This window comes from Apis laboriosa, unplaced genomic scaffold, assembly GCF_014066325.1.
Source record: "Apis laboriosa isolate Shangri-la unplaced genomic scaffold, ASM1406632v1 scaffold53_cov140, whole genome shotgun sequence".
Taxonomy (NCBI): Eukaryota; Metazoa; Arthropoda; class Insecta; order Hymenoptera; family Apidae; genus Apis; species Apis laboriosa.
In genome coordinates, this window is record NW_025223656.1 from 589,890 (window position 1) to 610,785 (window position 20,896).

General features: G+C 23.1%; 1 protein-coding gene across 1 annotated transcript in view; it reads right to left on the reverse strand.

The window, feature by feature from the left end:
• The window catches only part of LOC122717588 (homeobox protein unc-42), a 39,663-nt gene that overhangs the window by 3,829 nt on the left and 14,938 nt on the right, over positions 1 to 20,896 (reverse strand). The window contains exons 3-4 of the mRNA XM_043941806.1: positions 18,905 to 19,012; positions 231 to 413 (exon numbers count right to left, since the gene is read on the reverse strand). Of these exons, the coding sequence (XP_043797741.1) occupies positions 231 to 413; positions 18,905 to 19,012 (291 nt within the window). The remainder of the gene's footprint in view (positions 1 to 230; positions 414 to 18,904; positions 19,013 to 20,896) is intronic.

The window sequence follows — 20,896 nt, forward strand, 5'->3', positions numbered from 1 at the left end:
TTAAAACATAATAGATTATACATAAAGCAATTTTTTAAAATTTATAATAGTTTTACATAAAATATAAAATTTTAAAATTATTTATTATTTAAAAAATAAAGAGAAATATTAATGTACGATATTACAATAATACAAAAATGTTGTTGATAATTGATTAAAAAAAATATAGTAGTTATAATGAAATTAATATAAAAATTAATTTAAAAGGAAATAAATGAAATATGACTTACCTGAGGATAACGATTTATTCCATTTATGCTATTATGAGGATGAGGATACGGTTGATAACCTCTGCTAGCACCAGGATATATATTCCTCATCATAGCACCTTGACAAGCAGGAATTGGAGTCAAAGCCTTCTGAAGTTGTTTTTCTTGCTTCCGATATTTTGCTCTTCTATTTTGAAACCAGACCTATTAGTATAAACAGAATAAAAATGCAATAAAATCTAAAAAAAAAATCTGTTAATTTTAAAAATAATAATATTTGATATTATTCAAATAAATAAAATAAATCGGGATGTATGCATAAATATTATTTTAAAAAATATCTTTGTTGAATTGTATATTTATTTTTTATTTATTCAGTATATATTATATTATATATCAATAAAGACTATTATAAATTTTTATGTATGATAATTTAATAAATTGACAAATAACAAATAATAGGTATATAGTTTTTTATTATTCTAAATTAATTTTTACAATGTATTTATAATTGTAATTAACTAGTTTGTAATTTGTAAAATTTAATTGTAGAATTATTAAAGAGTTTCTCTTTATAAAAGAATTTATTATGTGTAATAATTTGTAAAACTTCGTTAATAATATTAATTTAATTATGCAAAAGAGTCCAGCTATATATTTTATTTTTTTATATAAAATAATCTTGACTAGTAGCATTATAATTAAAATAACTAAAATCAAAAGTAATATTTTCATTTTACATGATAATTTAAAAACTTATTTACATTATATTTATAATAAGAATTTTAATATAATAATATTATACATTTATTCTAACATTATTTAATGATAAAACAGTTTCGTTTTAGCAAAGTTATTCAAAATATACTATTGAAATTACAATTTTGTCTAATAGCAAATTAATTGTAATTTTTGTTTTAGAAAATTAAAATATTTATTATAAATTATACACAAAAAATGATTTTATATTCATTTATATTCATATAATAATAGGAACATATTTAAAGATATTTAAATTATTAAATTAAATTTTTATTAAATTAGATTTATATCAAAATCATAATAATCATATTTTTAAATCATTCTTTTGCATTTTTCATGTATCTAATTCTTATAATCATTGAATCGTATTTATTTTTCATTTGATACCTAACCTAAATTGCTTAAAGAAAATAATATTTTTTATCAAATATTGCATATCGTTTGCAATTTTCGATGCCAATAGATAAAATCATCTACATTTTTTTAGTTAAATTATAAATTTTCACTAACGAAATATATAAAAGAGAATTTTATTATATTTAGAAAAGTCAGATTAAGATTAAAAAAAAGAAATATATTTTTGCACAGAGAAAGTTTATACTTATTATAATTTTAAAATATTGATTGCAGAAATAATGAAAGATTAATTTAAAATATCAAAAAATAATTTTCTTCTTAAATGAACATAAGTGTTTATTTTATATTTATATTATTAGGATAAGAATATTTAATTATTTTAATTTTAATTTTAATTTTATTTAATTCGTGCATCATATAATAAGTGAAAGATTAATATTCATGTATTTAAATTTATTAATCAAAAAATCTAAGAGAGATTATAAATAAATTATTTTTCTTGTTAAATAATAATCAAAAAATTATATTTGAAATAATACAAATTAAGACACGTATATTTAAATAATTATTTTCAATACAATTTAATAAATTGTTATTTCAATTAATAATTATATTTTATATTATAATATATATTAATAATTTATAATAATATATTTTAAATAAATATTTTCTACTATTATAACTGTAAAATAAATCTTCAAATATCATTTTATTTCAACAAATCTATTTTAATAATTATTTTCTATATATTTTATTTAAAATATTCAACACTAGACAAATTATTTAGGTTAACATTAATTAAGTTATTATTTAGGTTAATCAAGGCTTTTCTAATTCACAAAATCACAAAACACATAGAACTATATTTATCATAACCATTTTTCACTATTGTATTTATTACAATTATAAATAAATCTTCAAATATTCTTTGATTTCAATATAATTTTAATCGAAATGTACAAAAACCGGACAAGTTCACTTTTTTAATATATTGCTCAGCAATCAGCAAAAAAATTAGACAAGTCTAATATATTTATATATAATACATTTATATATTATCTAATGTGATTTTTGAAAAGAAGAAGTTATATCCAAAAAATTTAATTCATTTTTTTACAATTTTAAAAATTTAAATTTACCCACTTATTAATAAAAGTTAAAAGATAAAATTCGTTTGTAAGTTTATCCAAGCATATTCGAAAAAAGTTATTAATTAATGACATATGAACTATTATCTCCCTCTGTTATCTTTAATTTCAACCTATCGATCTCAGAGGATAAAAAGTATAAAGAAATTCACAAAAAATTAATTTACTTCTTAACTTCTGTCGGTAATATACTTTTCATTTTTTATATAAAATATTGCATTGTAATTTATGTAGTACTAGGTTAATCGAGATCTTCCCTGTTAAATGAAAAACCAAAATACGTGGAAAATATTCGAATGCGTGCTTGAAAATTCAATCTATCGAAACGCATTAACCATATCGTAAACGAACCATTCCTCTTTCACCATCTATACTGAGCTATATATATATATGTATATGTATATATATATTTATTTCGTCCTTTCTCGGACTCCCTGAGGTAGACTAGTTTATCTATCGCCATTTTGCATCGGGCAATTTCCATTGTTTCGCGGGATTAGTAAACCCATATTGGGGGTTGCCTGAACCGCCACCACCGGCTCCCCGGTATGCACACCGAATCCCCGAACCCCTGATCGCCTACCCCCTTATCCCGCCTACAACCACCCTTCCTACAGTGCCTCCTTCTTCGTTTCCCCTCTCTTCTTCCGGGTTCTCGTGATTCCCTACCCAACCGACCCTTTTCCTGTGCAATCCCCCAGAAAGAGAAAAGCCTCTCCCCTGGTTGGGGTCGACTTGTTTCCACCCTCGTGGTGATGTTACCGGGGCCTCCTGATTGGCCAATGCCACGACTGTGACGTCACTCCAAGCTTCCTCATTGGCCAACATGTTTTATCGACATTTCTACTGTATATCGTCTCTCCTCCTCTTCACTCTCTCTCTCTCTCTCTCTCTCTCTCTCTCTCTCTCTCTCCATCATTCTCTCGCACACAACACACACGCAACAGAGAATATATATAAACATACATATGCGTACTCTCTTCTGTTCTCTGTTTCTCTATCGTTCTTATACATTATCGTGCGGTGAAACGAGTGACACACGAGGGTGGCTCGATCAGGCCTGTTCTGTTGCTTCCTACATTTTCCGTATATATCTTTTTTATGTGTTATTTTTGTTTTTTTTTTGTTATTTTTTGTTATTTCTCTTTGAGTTGATCAATCGTATAGTGTTATCTTTCTTTCTTTATGTTTTGTAAATTTTTTCTTTCGTAACATATTTTGAAGTGTGATCTGTAATGTATTTATCTTTTCTTTGAGAAATATTCTGTAGCAGATGAATAAGGCAACATAAATGCAACATATGCAACATAAAGGCAACATATGAAAAAAAAAGAAAGGATATAAGTAAAAATTACAAAAAATTATTGCTACAAATGAAATATTATATAGTATACATAGAATGAAAAAGTAACTGTTTCGTGACAAATTTTTCATTTAGCATGCATAATCGTACTGATTATATTATAAATTATAAAAAAATATGAAAAAGAGATTTTATTTCATTTTTAATTTATGTAAATATTAAACTTCAATCCTTTAATTTTATTTTTGTTATTTTATTTATTTTTCATTATAAAAGTGTTTAATAAATATCTATTTAGTTTTAATTGAATATTTTGTTTTATGAATTAAAAAGTTATAGACCTGAAACCTCAAGTATAATAAGTTAACTAATAAGATAATTAATAAAATAATTAAAGTCTTGAAAACAAAAAATCTTAGAAATAATTATTATTACTATATTTTTTTGAAGAAACAATTAGTAAATTTTATATAAAATATCATCATTAGCATGGAGGATTGATATAATTTCTTTCTATAAATTAAATTTTTTGAATACAATAATATCGACAATAATATTGTTAGACAAAGAGATTGTGCCGATAATTTCAAAAAGAGACGCACTTGTGCATACGTGAGTATCTGGATATACCAACATCATTTTAAACTGCACATACGGAAATCATGGAACAAGCGAAGCACCATGCATAACCAATTACGACCCGCATTTGAATTCACGGCACATGAGCCGATTTGCACTTGCACAAAAGATACTTGCATCCCAAATAATTTGAATTTACGTGTCACCCTGAGTCATTAGTTTCATGTCGAAGTTCTCGTTGCCTACGAGAATCTATTATTAAAAATAATTATTAGAAGTTATCAGTAAAACAGGCATTAGTAAATTTTGTTAATAATATATAATTAAAAATATTTATATAATTGTTTTTTTGTATTTTTGTATTTTTGTTTTTTATTATTTTCAATGAACAGTAGGCAAATTTTTTTATATTTAATTATTTATTAGAATTTTATAAATATTATAAAATAGAATTGAAAATAATAGATAGATAAATTAAATAATAAAAAAAATAGATATATTATAGTTATAATTACATATTTTTGATATGATAGAAATTTATACTAATAATTAATATATATTATTTATTAAATATATTATAATTATATATAATAATAATATAATTATACTATAACCTGAATATATAATATATATGTATATATATATATATATATATATATATATATATATGAATCTCAATATTATTATTATATTAATTATAATTCTAATAATTAATATTGTTTTGTAATATAATAATATATTTACATTATATTATAAAACAATATCAACTTATGAGATAATATGTATATAATAATTTATATTAAAATTTAAGGAATATAAATTTTTAAATTTTAAGTTTTAAAGGTATGTATAATTCAAATTAATTACATTTATAATACGTTAGATTCGCTTTTCAATATATTTCATCTTTCCTTTAAAAATTTATAATAATAAATTAAATTAAATTACATAGAATAATACGAAATAATTTATGAATTTTCTTGTTAATTATTTTTTAAAAACATTCACACGCATTTTTTTTTTGAAGATACATTCTATAAATACATACTGTAGTATTAACAACATTTAGACCCATCATTTTTATCGATTCGAGTCCTGTTCATTTTACACAAGCATGTATTAACATGTATCTGCGTATGTGTAAAGTGAAATGTCGTTATATTTGCTGAGTAATATAATTTGCAACGATGCATACTCGAATACTTTGAACTTTGACTTTTAGATCGAGGCTTTATCATGGAGTAATATATCACCATAATCAAAAATAAAGGCTTAAAAAAGAATAAATGAATCGGAGTACTTTTTGACGCGAGATAGGATGTCCTCAAAAGGAATGTTTCAAAAATCTATGTTTCAATAAAACATCAAAAAGTAAATCATCTTTTTTCTTATGCATTTTATCATATATATCTACGTATAGATACTTACATACTTATATTACAATATTTAATCTCTATTTTATCATCTCTAAGACAAAATCTGAATTAAATTTGAAATTTATTATTAAATGATATTTATTTTAAGTATGTAGTAATATTAGATATTAGTAATATTATCTAAAATTTAATTTGATGTTTTTATATTAAATTATTTATATTTGATCCATATATTTATAACATCTTATTTGATGAGATATAAATGGAATAATATAATTTGTTTCATTTCTTAAATTATCAATGTAAATCATTAGCATCGAAGAAGTAAAAGTGATTAATTTAGGACAAAAAGACAGTTTACTAATGATATAAATATTTGATAAAAATTTAATATTAAAATGAACAAATATTTCAACTCTTATAAATAACTGTCGATAATTATTTATAAATGAAAATTATAAATATCATTTAGCTTATAATCATTCACAATAATATAAATAATTTTTTGATGCTTCTTTTAAATTCATAATTCTTATTGAATATAAGCATATATTATAATCATTTGTAACGATAATCGACCAATCAAAAAATACATAATATACGATAATCTTCAATCATGATTTTCAATTTATATCATAAATTTTCATTAACACAATTAAATAACAATCATTATTAGATTTATAAAAATCAAATCGGAAAATATTCATATATTTATACTTGAATGCAAGAAATATATATTTAATTAAGTATATCAATTTTAAAACTAATAATAATTTTCTCCTTTTCTCTATCTATTTTACATTTGAAATATGAATATGTATAATATATTCTTTATGAGGGAATAGCACTATAATATCCTATTAATTTATTGATTTTTTTGTTTTTATAATTTTATCTACTATTCTATTATGTAATGATTGCAAATAATTTAGGTATATTTTGAAAAATTATCAATATTTCATTGAAAAATCTTTCAATTTTTCTTTATGTTTTTTATATTCGAAAAACTAATAATTATTAAAGGATTTTTTTTATACAAATATACGTAAGATATGTCTAGAAAGAGAAAGATAAAAAAATAAATACAATGATATTAATTTTTAAAAACTTTAAGTAAAAACAAATTTTAATAAAAAAAATTGTATGTGTATTTTGCAATATTAAAATATTAGATATTTTATTATTAGTATTAAAAATATTAAAAAATTATTTTATTTTTATTAGTTTATATAAAATTATATGCATCATTCTTATTTGTTTGTTTTTCGAAAGGAAATGCATTTACAGGTACTTATTTTTATCTATTGAAAGCTTTTCATATTTCAAAAACATTGTTATCTATTTTTATTTTACTTGAATACTTTTAAAATTATTTTCTCTTTTATCAAATATAAGATTACTCTATATAAGTAATATATTATAATTGTTTTATTTTATAAATTGATAAATATTAATATTTGTGCAATAAGAAAAATAATAATTAGCTATAAATAAATTATTTATTTCTTGATAATATAATTGAACAACAAATTTAAATATTTACAATTAAATAAAAGTATCATTTCAAAAAACATTTAACTAAAATTTATTATTAGAAATTTACGATTGGTTGAATAATAATAAATAAAATTTCTAATAAAATATAAACAATTTTATACAATTACATACAGTTTATAAATTTTTCCAAACAACACAAATACGTCAGTAGCCTTTGATGTCTTTTTAAAAGGACATTTACATTTATGAGTGTCTACATTATTAAGTGTCGGTTTCAATTATTCCATCACCATATTCTCAAATTAACCCTACTAAAACCACTGAGATCGCTAAGAGATAAAAATAACCGTATTTATTTTAACACACATATATATCCTTATGTTTTCAAAATAAAAAGAATTATGCAAATTTTCAATTATATCAAATATTTTCAATAACATTTATTTAGGAATAATCTTTTAACATTTTTGAGATTGGTGACGGAACATGTATTATGAAAAATTTTCTATTCTATCATGGTTGATATATACAATTGGACTTTTTACAACAAAAAATATGAAAAATGAAAAAAAATGTTTCACGTATCCGTTTTCTTTTTGTACACGTGTTTAATATAAGTATTGTCATCATTATGCACATTCATTTTGATTTTCATTACATTTTTTGTTTTATTTATTTCATTACATTTTTCGTTTTATAATTTTTATAATTTTTTTTTTATACTTATCGAAAATCAATATTCGTCATTTTGCTATAGTTTCAAATGTGATGAATTAAGATTAAGAATAAATATATTTCAGCCGTTTAGGATATGACAGAAATATGAATTAATAAGTTTTGATCTAGATATATAATATTTACATAAATCAAATAGCTCGTATATAATATATAATTATAAAATAAAATAAATTATGATTGTATTATTGTATTTGATTCTCTTATTTTATTAAAAATTATTTGTTGATATTATATTATTAATTTATCTCTCTTAAAAGTTATATATATATTATCCCATATAAATCCGATTTCATCTTAATTTAAAAGAAATAAAAAAATTTACAAATTTTGTTAAAATTGTACATTATTTATATAGTTTCATATAAAATTTTCTAAAGTTATTTTTCTCCTTTTTTATTTATAATTATTTTGAGATTTTAATCGTTACAAAATATAAAAGGATATCGTATATATGTATACTCTTTCTTCTTACATCTAATTGTATTACGAAAATCATCTTATCATAATTGTACTACAGAAATAATCTCATAACATTTTTTCACGTTCTTCTCATTAATTTCTTCTTTTCGTAATAGAATTAACTTTTTGAAAAAGAAAAATATAAAAATTAAATGATAATATTTAAAAATTAAACTGCAGAATTATAAAAATAAAAATGAAATGAATTTTTAATTATAGCTTTATTGAAAATAATATTAATTTTATTTGATTTAACAAATTCTATCTACATCTTGTCCATTGAAAAAAAAGGTTAAATTTATTACGATTTAATCGATTTGATTAATTTAATTGATTGCTATTTAATTTTATAATAATATTTTTTTCATTCATTTACATATATTATCAATTGTAATTTTTCATATCAATGAAAGATTGTTTCTTTCCTTAATATTTTTCAGAAATTTTTTATGTTGAATTTTTAACTCGAATTTGATATCGAAGAGTTCACATTATATATAATACAAAATTTGCTTCTTTATGATAAAACAATTAATTAAATAATATTAAAATTGTATTCATCCAGCTTCAAATTTTTAATCTAACGCTATATTCAATCATTTATTTTTATTAAATGGTTCTAATGAATTTCTGAAATTTCATATTCAACAATCGAAACAGAAAAACTCTTGTCTTCGAATCCCTTGAAAATTTGTAGATGAAAAAAATTATATATATACATACATATATATACAGATCGTAAATTTATATATATAAGATGCATTTAACTGACTAGATTCTGTAAAAGTGGATGACTCCTTTTATTTACAACTCCTCTGAAAGAGCTTTTTGCGAACATACTTGCGCGCATCCCTTAAGGCGCGTACCCTACAAGAACTGGAAAGCTAAGAGTTCGTAATTCAATAACCGTGCTCTCCAACCCTCCTCCCTCCAGCTATGTTCCCCGATAGAGAAAGATAGAACGAGGAGAGTAGCGAAAGTGCAGCTCTCTCTCCATCTTTCTCTCAAGGGGAGAACAGCTCAAAATGTCTGCTACTTTGAGGACCACGACCGAGAAAACTATCCTTCTGTATACCTAAGAGAATATCGTGCACTCTGATAGCTAACCTATGTATAGAGACAGAAAATGGATCCAGAGATAATGGATTACTTTCTGTAAGAAAATATATCTAAGTAGTACTTACTACTTTCTTTCTTTCTTTTTTTCTTTCTTGTCGTTTATCTTTTTTCCTTTTTTTTTTTTTTTTTTTTTTAATATATCGAGTTAATAATATAAACTATAATATAAACTAAATATATTGTATAGAATCCATTTCTTTTATGGATTTTATTAAAAATTCTTGAAAATCAAAGTCAAGGTTAAAAATAATTTTGAAGAAATAGAATACATTATTTCAGAACAGTGATCTTGAGCATAGATTATATGTTTTTAAATATCATATAATTAGAAAAATCCTTTGTTTTATTTATGTATAATTTTTCATATGAAATTATTATATTATTATTATTATATTTCTTTAATTTTTTAATTAGAAAAAACGTTCCTGATATCTAATATTTTCATATCTCAAATCTTATTTGAATCAATCGCAAGTCAATAATTTTTTAAAGTTTTTCAGATATATTTTATATTTTTATATTAGGTATCTCATTATAAATTTAATGTTATAATTTTATATATAAAAATAATCTAGAGATATTAAATCTGGGGAATTTATTGATTATATGTATATACTAACTTTTAATCCAAATTCGAAATTAAACTACAAACTGACTAATTCAATATTCTTCGAAATTCTAAATTCTAATAGGGTAAAAGTGGGATAAAAAGTTACAAGTGAAGTCAAAAGTAACGTGTTAAATAATTCGTCAAAGTGTTATAAATTTTTAAAATAAAAAATTTTAATTAATAAATATGCAAAGAAAAAAATTACGTTTCAATATCTTAATGATTTAAAATTGCGACATAAACATTTCTTGTATCCCATATGTGTACTTCTTTCTTTGTAATTTTTATTCTTTTTTAATAACAATATAATTTTAATAACAATCATTATTTTAATAATGAAAATTTATTGATTGAGATTGAACAACTGATTAAAAATGATTATAATCATCAGTTAATATTGAAAGCAATTATAGATAAACTATAAGAAATATTATCAAAATGTCTATTAAAAAATGTGTTTACAATATAGGAAGTAAATAAATAGTTGATATTTACTATATTAATATTTACAACAAAGTTGCATTTATATGGCTATTTCTAATGAAGACTATTGAAAATAATTTACTTTGCATAAATAAGCTAAAGAAAATGAAAATCAATTTTGCAATAGTATATCAATAATTATTTGTTATAAAATACGTATTTTAAGATATTATTATCTTAATATTATTATCTTAATATTAGATTAATATTAGTTATCATTGGACAAATATATTATCTTGAAAAGATTAAGGCAGAAAATTATTTCAAAGAGTACACAAATCTATATATTAACTCTACAATTTATTTTATATATTTATGCATTCATGAGTAAAATTTTTAGAATAAAAAATAATAAAAAAAGTTATTATTTTATATTTTATATTTTTTCATAAAATAATATAAGATTTTTTTTATAACATAATATACATAAAATTTTTTAAATTTTGAAAATATTACATTGAACCTTAGATAATATAATAGACAAATTTATTCATTGTGTGTGAATAAAATATAATTCGATATAATTTTATCCAATAAATATTCAATATATTTTGCTTCAATGCATAATGTTAAATTTATTTGTTCGACCGACGGCGAACTTTACGGATTCTGTGATTGATCAATATTTTTTTTGTTAATAATTTGTTTAAAATTTTTGCAAAGAAAAAAAGTTGTTTGAAATTATCTCAGAAATCTTCAATTAACCTGTTTTTAGGATACTCTGTATAATATTATCATTCCATAATAATAAATTTTATTTGTTTATCAAATACATCATCAATGTGAAAATCGTATTGTACGATACGAAAAACGAGGAATACGCGTAGACAATTTTTATTTCGTCTCTCAGTTTTTCTTATTTCCTCTTACATTGGATGTCAATTTTCTCGTAAAACGCCCACTAGGTAGGTTTCGATCGGAAGTCGAATCGAAGTAAAAAGGTCGAATGAAAACTTAGCTAACTCAATATTGGGGCTCGGATTCACCTTTCTTTTTCCTCGACGTAATAGGATTTCTTGTGCGGTGATTCGAGAATTATTCTCTTACCACGATGCTCCCCCTTTTTTTATTATTATCATTATCATAGATGTTATCGCCATTTTTAAAATTGTTTCAATGAATTTTGGAAAAGGCAGAATGTAACATAATATTAACAAAATTTAAAATTATAAAATTTAATTTTTGAATTTTCCCCTTCTTAAATTATTTACGTTTGATTATAAAAAGATATGATCGCAATAACGAAAATTAGACTTGCTCATAAATTTAATTATTTAAAAATCATGAAAATTATGTAATAGTTTTATTATAAAGTAAAATTGTATGTGAAGAAACTGTTATTATTGTTATTTGCAAATCTAAATCAAAATCAAAATTTAAAATTAAAGTAAATGTACTATTCAAAGTTTAGAAACAATAAAAAAAAACTTCAAATAATTGATTTATTACAATCAAAATTTCTTAATAAAACAAAAATGACGAAGAGATATTAAATACAATATAAATATAAATTAAAATTAAATTTTTCTTTGGTCAAAAAAATTCTTGTTGAATCTATTCTTCTAATTTTATGTTTTTATTATATAACTTTTATTCATATGTTTCAAATTGTTCGATATTATTTGACGGTTATATGCTTTCACACATAAGAAAAAGTGCAAAAAAATACTTCAAGTTTATTATTTCACAATTATCATATTTATTTTGTATTTATTAGAAAATTATCTGAAAGATGTAACAAAGTCATGAAAGTAATGGTGAATATTTCAAAAAATAAAAGTAGTATGATTGTTTTTTAAATAAATAATAATTTTATTTTTAAAAAAATACGGAAATAATTTCTAATAGTAGAATAATATTACATATTATAAAATAAGATAATCACGAATAAGATATTTAAACTTCGCTCTAATTACTCTATTTTAATTTTATTGATATTTTTTACTAATAAAAACTCTAGACTCTGAAAATTCTAAGCTATAAGAATAAATTAAAAAAAGATTTTCTAAATTGAAAGAAAATTTTTTACATTTAATAAAATTTTGAAATTAATAAAGTGAAATCTGATAGAATTTAATTAGTTCAGTTTTAATTATTATTTTTAAGATTATTAAGAAAATAAAATAATTCTGTTGTAAAGCAGATATTTTGTAAAATTAATTTAAACTAATTTGTTAGTTTTAATATTTTGAATTAATTTTTAGACCACATGTTAATAAATATTGAATATTATTATGCATAATAAAATTTGATAAGAAAAATTTGCATTAAAAAATAATCATTACAGTTTCTGTTTAAGAAATTAAGATTATTAGCAATGTTCAACATTTTTTATATTTTTAAGTAAAATTTAAAAGTCTGAACTATATTTGATAATAATTTTTATTAATTAGTATATTTTATTAAGTTTTTTATCAACTATTATTAAATACACATATACATAATAGCATTTCATTTCTTTGCTTTAATTACAATTCTTACACATAAAATTCCTATGTACATTGTTTTATATTCCCTTCTATTTTGTCAAATATAGGATTTTTTTTCAATAACTTATCATATATACATAATTGATATCTTAACATAAATAATCGCTATCACACACAAGAATTTCGTTCTCATATCCATATGTAAACACTTCTAATAAAAAATAGTAAAATATCAATCAACAAATTATTAATCTATACGAAATATATGATTAATTATTCATTATTTGTAATTCAAATCCAGTTCAGATCCTTTAAATAAATTTCATTAAAAACAAAACAGAAAGAAAAATATTTGCGAAATGTGATCCGAGTAATCCGAGTAATCCTAATTTATTATTATCCTATGTTTTCTGATCGGTTATCTTTCATCGAGAAATAATTCGATTCAAATCGAACAATACCCACGAAGAATCGTATTCCATTCCGAATCAACCATTCGCCTTCCTCAACGAATTCAAAACGCTATTGAAATTGCAATCAACTTCCCTACTTACATTCCCGCGTGTTTTAGTTTGTTCCTCGTTAGGGGAAATTCTGGTGTCAGTGAGGATAGCGAAAGTGTGTGTGATATCCATCGCTAAACAGGGGTTGGAGAGATAAGAAAAAGATAGGGATATGGAGAGCTATAGGGAGGGGGGAGTTAGGCACGGGGGTTTCCCTCTTACTTTTCCTCATCTTCTTACCCCTCGGCGTCGCGCAACGAGGAGGAGGAAGAACCTCGGCAAGGTTCGAGACGTTTCAGATCTATCTAGGGTGGAGAAAATTCAATTTAAAATGGCGGCTCAGATATAATGGCAGCCTCCGGTACAGCGCCACCCGCCCCCACCCTTCGCCACCCCAACTCATCTCAACTTTGCCACCGCCGCCGTTCCCTACCTATTTCTCTTTCATCCAACAGCACCCTGTGTCCGCGTGTCGCCATCTTTCGAAATACAAAATGCCGTAGCTGGCGCGGGAGCTTTTAAAGAGAATTCCGTGGCGTGGGATATTATCGATAAAAGAGAAACAGGGAGATCTTTTAATATTATTCGATAGATTGTGGATCTTTATGCAACGTTTTAATCTTTGTAACGAATTTTTACGATTGAAAAGAGTGAAATAGACATTCATTTTCGTTCTTTTGAATATATATAATAATTTAATTTTGGAGATATTTTGTTTTGCGTTTTTTATAAATACATTTTATTTTATAAAATTTATAAATAGATTAATAATCCGTAATGTGTTAATAATTATTTGTTAGTTGTTATAGATAAAATGATCTAATAATTATTAATATTTACTTGTTTGTTAAAAAAAGATGTACAGTTTTATGGTAATTTTTTTTTAAATTTTATGTGGGATTAAGAGATTTTTTTAAGTATTGAAAGATTTATTGTTATACTTCCATATATTACGAATTGAAAGCAAATTATTTTTATTATGTAATAAAAAAAAACCATTTGAAATCCTACTATATACTATCTAAATATTTAATTCTAATCTAATTCTTATAAAATTTATAAAAATTTAAGATTTTGTTAATTATTTAAGATTTTGATAATCTTTTCTTTAGACTAAACGCAAACTTCAATTTATACTTAACTTAATAAATAAATTCAACCGATATTCTTGTATATCAATATTTTTTGCGTTCGTTTCTGTCTTTAAAATCAATCCTTTAAAGATTTTTTGCATAAATATATTAATATTTATGCAAATATTTTTTTTTTTTAGTAGAATATGATTTTGAAATGATTCTTTCAAACTGTTTTTAAATACAATTCTATAATGGCGTGAAATAGAGTAAATTTTTAAATTATAAAAATTATAACTATTCAAATTTTTTAATATTTTACTGTACCGTAAAAAATATGAAATTGTGTTCAAAGTATGAAAAAATGATTGTACGAAAAAATAATTGCTCCATATATTGAATGAAACTCATATTTAAATAAAAAACTTGAAATCTGGAAAGCACATCCACTTAGACTATAACTGATCATAAATAGAGATATTTTCTCAAAACAGCAATTTTCAATTTGAAATATTTTTTCAGAAATGAATAACATAGGATATAATTGCAATGTATCATTTCAAACAGTACAAGTATACAATTGATATATATATTAATGTATATTATAATACGATTAATTCGTTCCATGTTTTATTGAAATTGTGTTGAAGAAAATATCAAAGACATATTGTGCTATTTATTCTTAGTTTTGTAGAAATTATCAATACACTCTTGTCAATGATGATGATGTCTCTGATATCACAGATATCATTTTTCTTTCACAGTTATGAATGCACAAGTAATTCGTCGATTCTTATTAAATGGAAGATACATACGACATCGCGTGAAATGACAAATTAGAACTAACACAAATTAAAGAAATGTCAAGAAAAACGATATAATACAAAAATATATTATTATATATAACGAGTGTTTAAGTTTATTAAATTATATCGAAGAGTATATATAAGAGTTAAATTTTCTCATCATATTTTCATAGTTATGTTACAGAATCGTAACAAATTTTTATCATCAAAGCAGGATTTTTAGGTTACGTAAATTTTCCAATAAATCATCACATAAATCTCGTTTCCTTAACGAGTGATTCACTCCTTTTCTCTTATTCAACGTTAATACCGCGAACGAGAATTTCTCGGGAGCGGAAAAACATTTCGTGACTCGATAGAAAAAGGCTCGAGGCAAGAAATTAGTCGCAACACGGGGTTCGACGTTTCAAAAGTTAATGACTGAAAACGACATTGAAGACTGGCGCTGGATACTTGTGCCATTTGAGGGTTGGAAACGAACGCGTTCGAAAGTCTCGGCCGCATTGGTGAAGCCATTTCCTGGCCGGACACTTTGTGCATGGATTATAACCAACGAGTAAAAGCAAAGCAAACCGCGTTTTACTTGGCATCGCAGTTTAACAGGGTTAAGTCACCGCGGTTCCTGGGCTTTTAACTCGAACAACACCATCCTGCATTATATATCAAAAGAGCGAAACGCACTGGCTGTTTTAATATGTACCGCTCAGAATTCGGGGTCCACCTGAGTGATTCTGCAACGGTTGAATCCTAACTGTTGCCTGTACCCCTTCGTCCTGTCCATTCTTTAACGTTGTCAAAAAACCGCATCACTTCGAATCTATTGCGTTTCATTTTCCAGACGATGCATTTGGTTATATCGAGTGGTCGTCATGGACCTTCGGGCCCATTTTCTCCTCTTCGAAACGTTGCTTCGAAGAAAATTCTTAATGTAGTGTTGACGCGTCATTTCAGACTTTTTTCGAATTTACTTCGAGTAACAATTTAATAAAAATAATAATTTTAAACAAAGGTATTCGTTGTTTGATAAATTTGTGTAAATTTCAATTGAGATTATGCTCGTTGTTTGTTTGGCCAATTGAAATAATTTTGAATAATGTTTGGAAGATTAAATTAAATAGGGATATTTATTATTCGATAAGTGATGTATTTCAATCGAATTTGAAGTAAAGTTATAATTTTGAAAAAATAACAAATTAAAGAATTAATTGTTTATGGATAATGTTTATTTTCTAAATTGAAAATTTCTGAAATAATTTTATTATTGAATAAATGTAACAATCATTATAGTACATAACGGATGATATTAATCAGAAATAATAACAATGTAAACGTTTGTTGTTATTAAAAGAACTATTTTCATAAAAAAAAAATAAAAAATAATTTATTTTTCATGAAATATTAAATAAATTTGTCTTTCTTGACGTTTATTTTGTCACGAGAAAAGTTAATTAATAACCAATTTAACAAAAATAATTGTTGAAAATCATAAATAATATTTTATTATTTAAAATAATTAAAATAAATTTATTCAATCGTATAATTTAATGTTGAAAAATACTTTTAAAATTCGTCATAAAGTAACAAAAATAAGTAATAAATAAAATTGCATATTTAATATTTTTTAAAATATATCATCGAAATCATCGAGATCCAGTTTTTTTCTATTAATTTGCTTCAACTATTTTGAAGAAAAATAAAATAAAAAAATTGAAAAACAAAAATACGTAAATTATATTTACTAATATTTCTTATTTAATACTTTTAATATATAAATATTTTTGCTAATATAACATTTTTTTCTTCAAATTCTTAATAATTAATTCTATTGTTAGATAGCAAAATCTGAGATATTGTGCTTTTCTATAAAAAAATTTTTTAATTTATTTAGTTAAAATACAATGTTTTTTTTTGTTCTTTTGTAAACTTCGTTATTTTTAGAAAGTATCTTATCTATGAATACTTAATGAATTAATATTTATGAATACATAATAAGATAATACATAATACATAATAATATATAATACATAATATATAATAAGAATAAAACTGAATAAAAATTTTTAAAAATTCTAAATTTACAAATGTACGATTTCCTGTATTACACAAATAAACAGAAATAAAATTTTCAATAATATATCAATTATTTTACAATTAATTGAATCAGACAAAAAATGTTTTCTATTTATGCTCGCCATAGATACGAGAAAACACACATCTCTAAAAAATGATACATCAAATTTTATTGATCTGAGTATAGAAATAATTATCTATAATTTGTAACTCTTCTTTGCTAAAATGATAATAAAAAGGATAATTTTTGTATTTGCCACTTTACTGTAAATATCAGAAAGTTTATTCGAAACGCCTCCATTTCCATTGATCGACTTTGCAACCCTCGAAAGACTCGAGGGTATCTTGGATCGACATTTGCGCGCGTAATTTCATTTTGTCACCCTACATACGTCTTTTATTCAATTATTGCATGACTCATGGCCAAAAAGATAGGTGTGCGTAGAATATATCTACATATAAAGTTTTAAAGAAACAGCATGTAAAAACTTGATGAAAATTTTATGAAAAATAACGAAAAATATATTCAAACAAAATTTGTTTCGATATAATTTATATCCTTCCTAAGATAAGTTACTTTGAAAGAGATAAAAAATTTAAAAAATAAAAAATTATTAGCCCATTCATTTTCACAAGTACTAATTGAAAAATTTGATTGATTGATTGTCAATAATTTTTCCTTATATGTAATCATTAATATGTATTGCACGATATTTATAATTAATAGAAACATAAATTGTATTTATTTGATGCAGATATATTTTTCTTTGCGCGCGATGAAAAGAATAAACGATGAATTTTGCAAAAATATTCAAGCAAAAGTGAGCATTAATAATAGAATCAATCGAATATAAGATTATTCGGATTATTATTACAGTAAACTGTCATATCAAACTATCTTTGTAATGTTGAATTTCATCATTATTTAATTTATTATGCAAAAAGGTTAGATGTGTTAAATATATATTATTTATATTTCTATCAACTACAATAATAAATTCAATAATATTATAATAGTATTCCGGCATATTATAACTATACATTGTTCCCCAAATGTTAACAATTTGTTTTGCAAACAAATGTTACAACGCTATCAAAGTTGTATATATAAATTGAATAAAATTAATTAATTGAAAAAAATTAATTTTAATATGGTACAATTGTTTTGTATGATTTTAAAATGTTTTTTTTTATTTCAAATATTTATATTTACTTCTTTAATTATATATAATCTCAATTCTGAAAAATATTCTTTGTACCTATCAAAAAAGCAGAATTGAAAGAATACCCATCCTCAAAAGGTCAATAATACATTAGAGGAAAATAGACAAAACAACTTCTCATATTTCCTATTTCTTGAGCTAGAAAAAGTACAATACTCACCTGAATTCTAGCTTCGTTCAATTTGGTGGACCTTGCCAATTCCTCCCTGCAGTATATGTCTGGATAATGAGATTTTGCGAATGCCGATTCCAATTCTGCCAGCTGCTCCTGCGAAACAATTGGGAGGGCCGTAGTAAAGCCGATCTGAACTATCCGGCAGGAAATTTGGCCGCTATAGCGAAAGAACTCGTATCGAGGTAATCGAAAAAGTGTGCAACGAGTTTATCCGTAAATAATCCCTCTATCGAGAACCGTAACAATAATTGAACGTTGGTTGGAGAAAATGTGTCATATTTAAGCCAAGATTTCTTTTTTCTTTTTCTAATGATATGAATTTTATTTTCAAATGATATGAATTCGTGCAAAATTATTATTACGAGAGAAAGTAGATTCGGTTCGCTTGTAACGTATATCGTAAGAATTTTTTGCCAGATCTATCGATGGATAGCATAGGCAATTAACTCTAGATCATTTGTGATTATGATCACGCTATTTAAGTAGTTTTAGAAATGTATCAGAAATTATGCGTGTTTTTATATTTGTATCTCGAGAATTTCTATAAAAGTATAATCTTCTTTGTTTCCATGCGAAGATCTTTAAAAATTCGAAATACAAAATGTTAAAATAAATGTAAAGTATACGTACAAAATGTTAATATATTAGTGGAATATCTTTGAAGGATCGATTAAAATAAATATAAAATTTGGTGTACAGAAATGTCGGTTGAGGTTTATTCATTAAGTTTTTAAGCAATTTAAGTTTGCGTTAGATAAAAAGAGACAAGAGAATAAATATGCGATAGTTAGAAGGAAGACAGAGCGATCTCTATTTCGCTTCGTCTCACGCGAATTTCAATTATCTTATAACGAATATATCATATATGGTATCGTTCAAGCAAAACTTTTGATTCAAATTTGTCATTTCATTGTTATTTGATTGAATTCGAAAATCATGATTATTTTTTATGGAAATCAATGATTTTTGAAATGCTTTAAATATCAATGTAGGCAGTAAAAAAAAAAAAATTAAAATAATCTATATATAATCGAATTAATAATGATTAAACTTATAATGTTAAAATTTATAAATATTAGAAACAAATAACAAATTATCAAAATTATATCTATCTACAATAAAAATATCAAAGTGTATCCTTTAAAATGGAATAACTTTCTTAAAACTGGATAAAACGACTTGAATTTTTTTGAAAAATTAAAAGTTAGTGATTAGTCAGATTACTAGATAAAGAAAAAATTTGTAATTTGTAATTGAATCACGAAGAAAATAAAAGAACATAAGGATCGCTTTTTACTACTTTTTCAACTTGTAATGAAAAATTTAAAAAATACATTTTGTTGGTTATATATGTGGTAAAAATATCATCGAAATCGATTAACGTTACTATGAGTTATGAACAATTAAAAATAATGATAATCCCAGTTTTTCTCGTGTTTTTGCATCAATTGATTTCAAATTTTCATTACAGATAAAAAAAATTGTAAAAAAAGAATCTTTATTTTCTTTGTGATTTCGATTAGTTTCAACTTTTTTAAAAATTTTTTTATCCATCCATTTTTATTCGAAAAAATTCAAATCATTTTCAACCATTTTAAAAATATTATTCTATGATAAATAGACTTATATTTTCGTTTGCTATTGTGTACATCAATCGATCATTATATTTTTTCGCGGAGAATAATATATTTATTAAAGTTCTTGAATTATTTTTTGTAATTTCAAGAATCATTCATTTCCGTGAAAAATGATCATGATTTTTAAATGAAGACTTTAAAATCAGAAAACTTTCAATTTTACTCTGCGATACTGTATAGCTTTATAATTTAACAAATAAACCTTAACGAATATTTTTGTATATCAATTTTTGTATTTATTTTCTCTCGCCTCTAGAATCAATCCTTCAAAGGTATTTTAGAAATATATTAACATCCTATATTATAATGAATATTATAATGAATAAAAAATATGTAAATT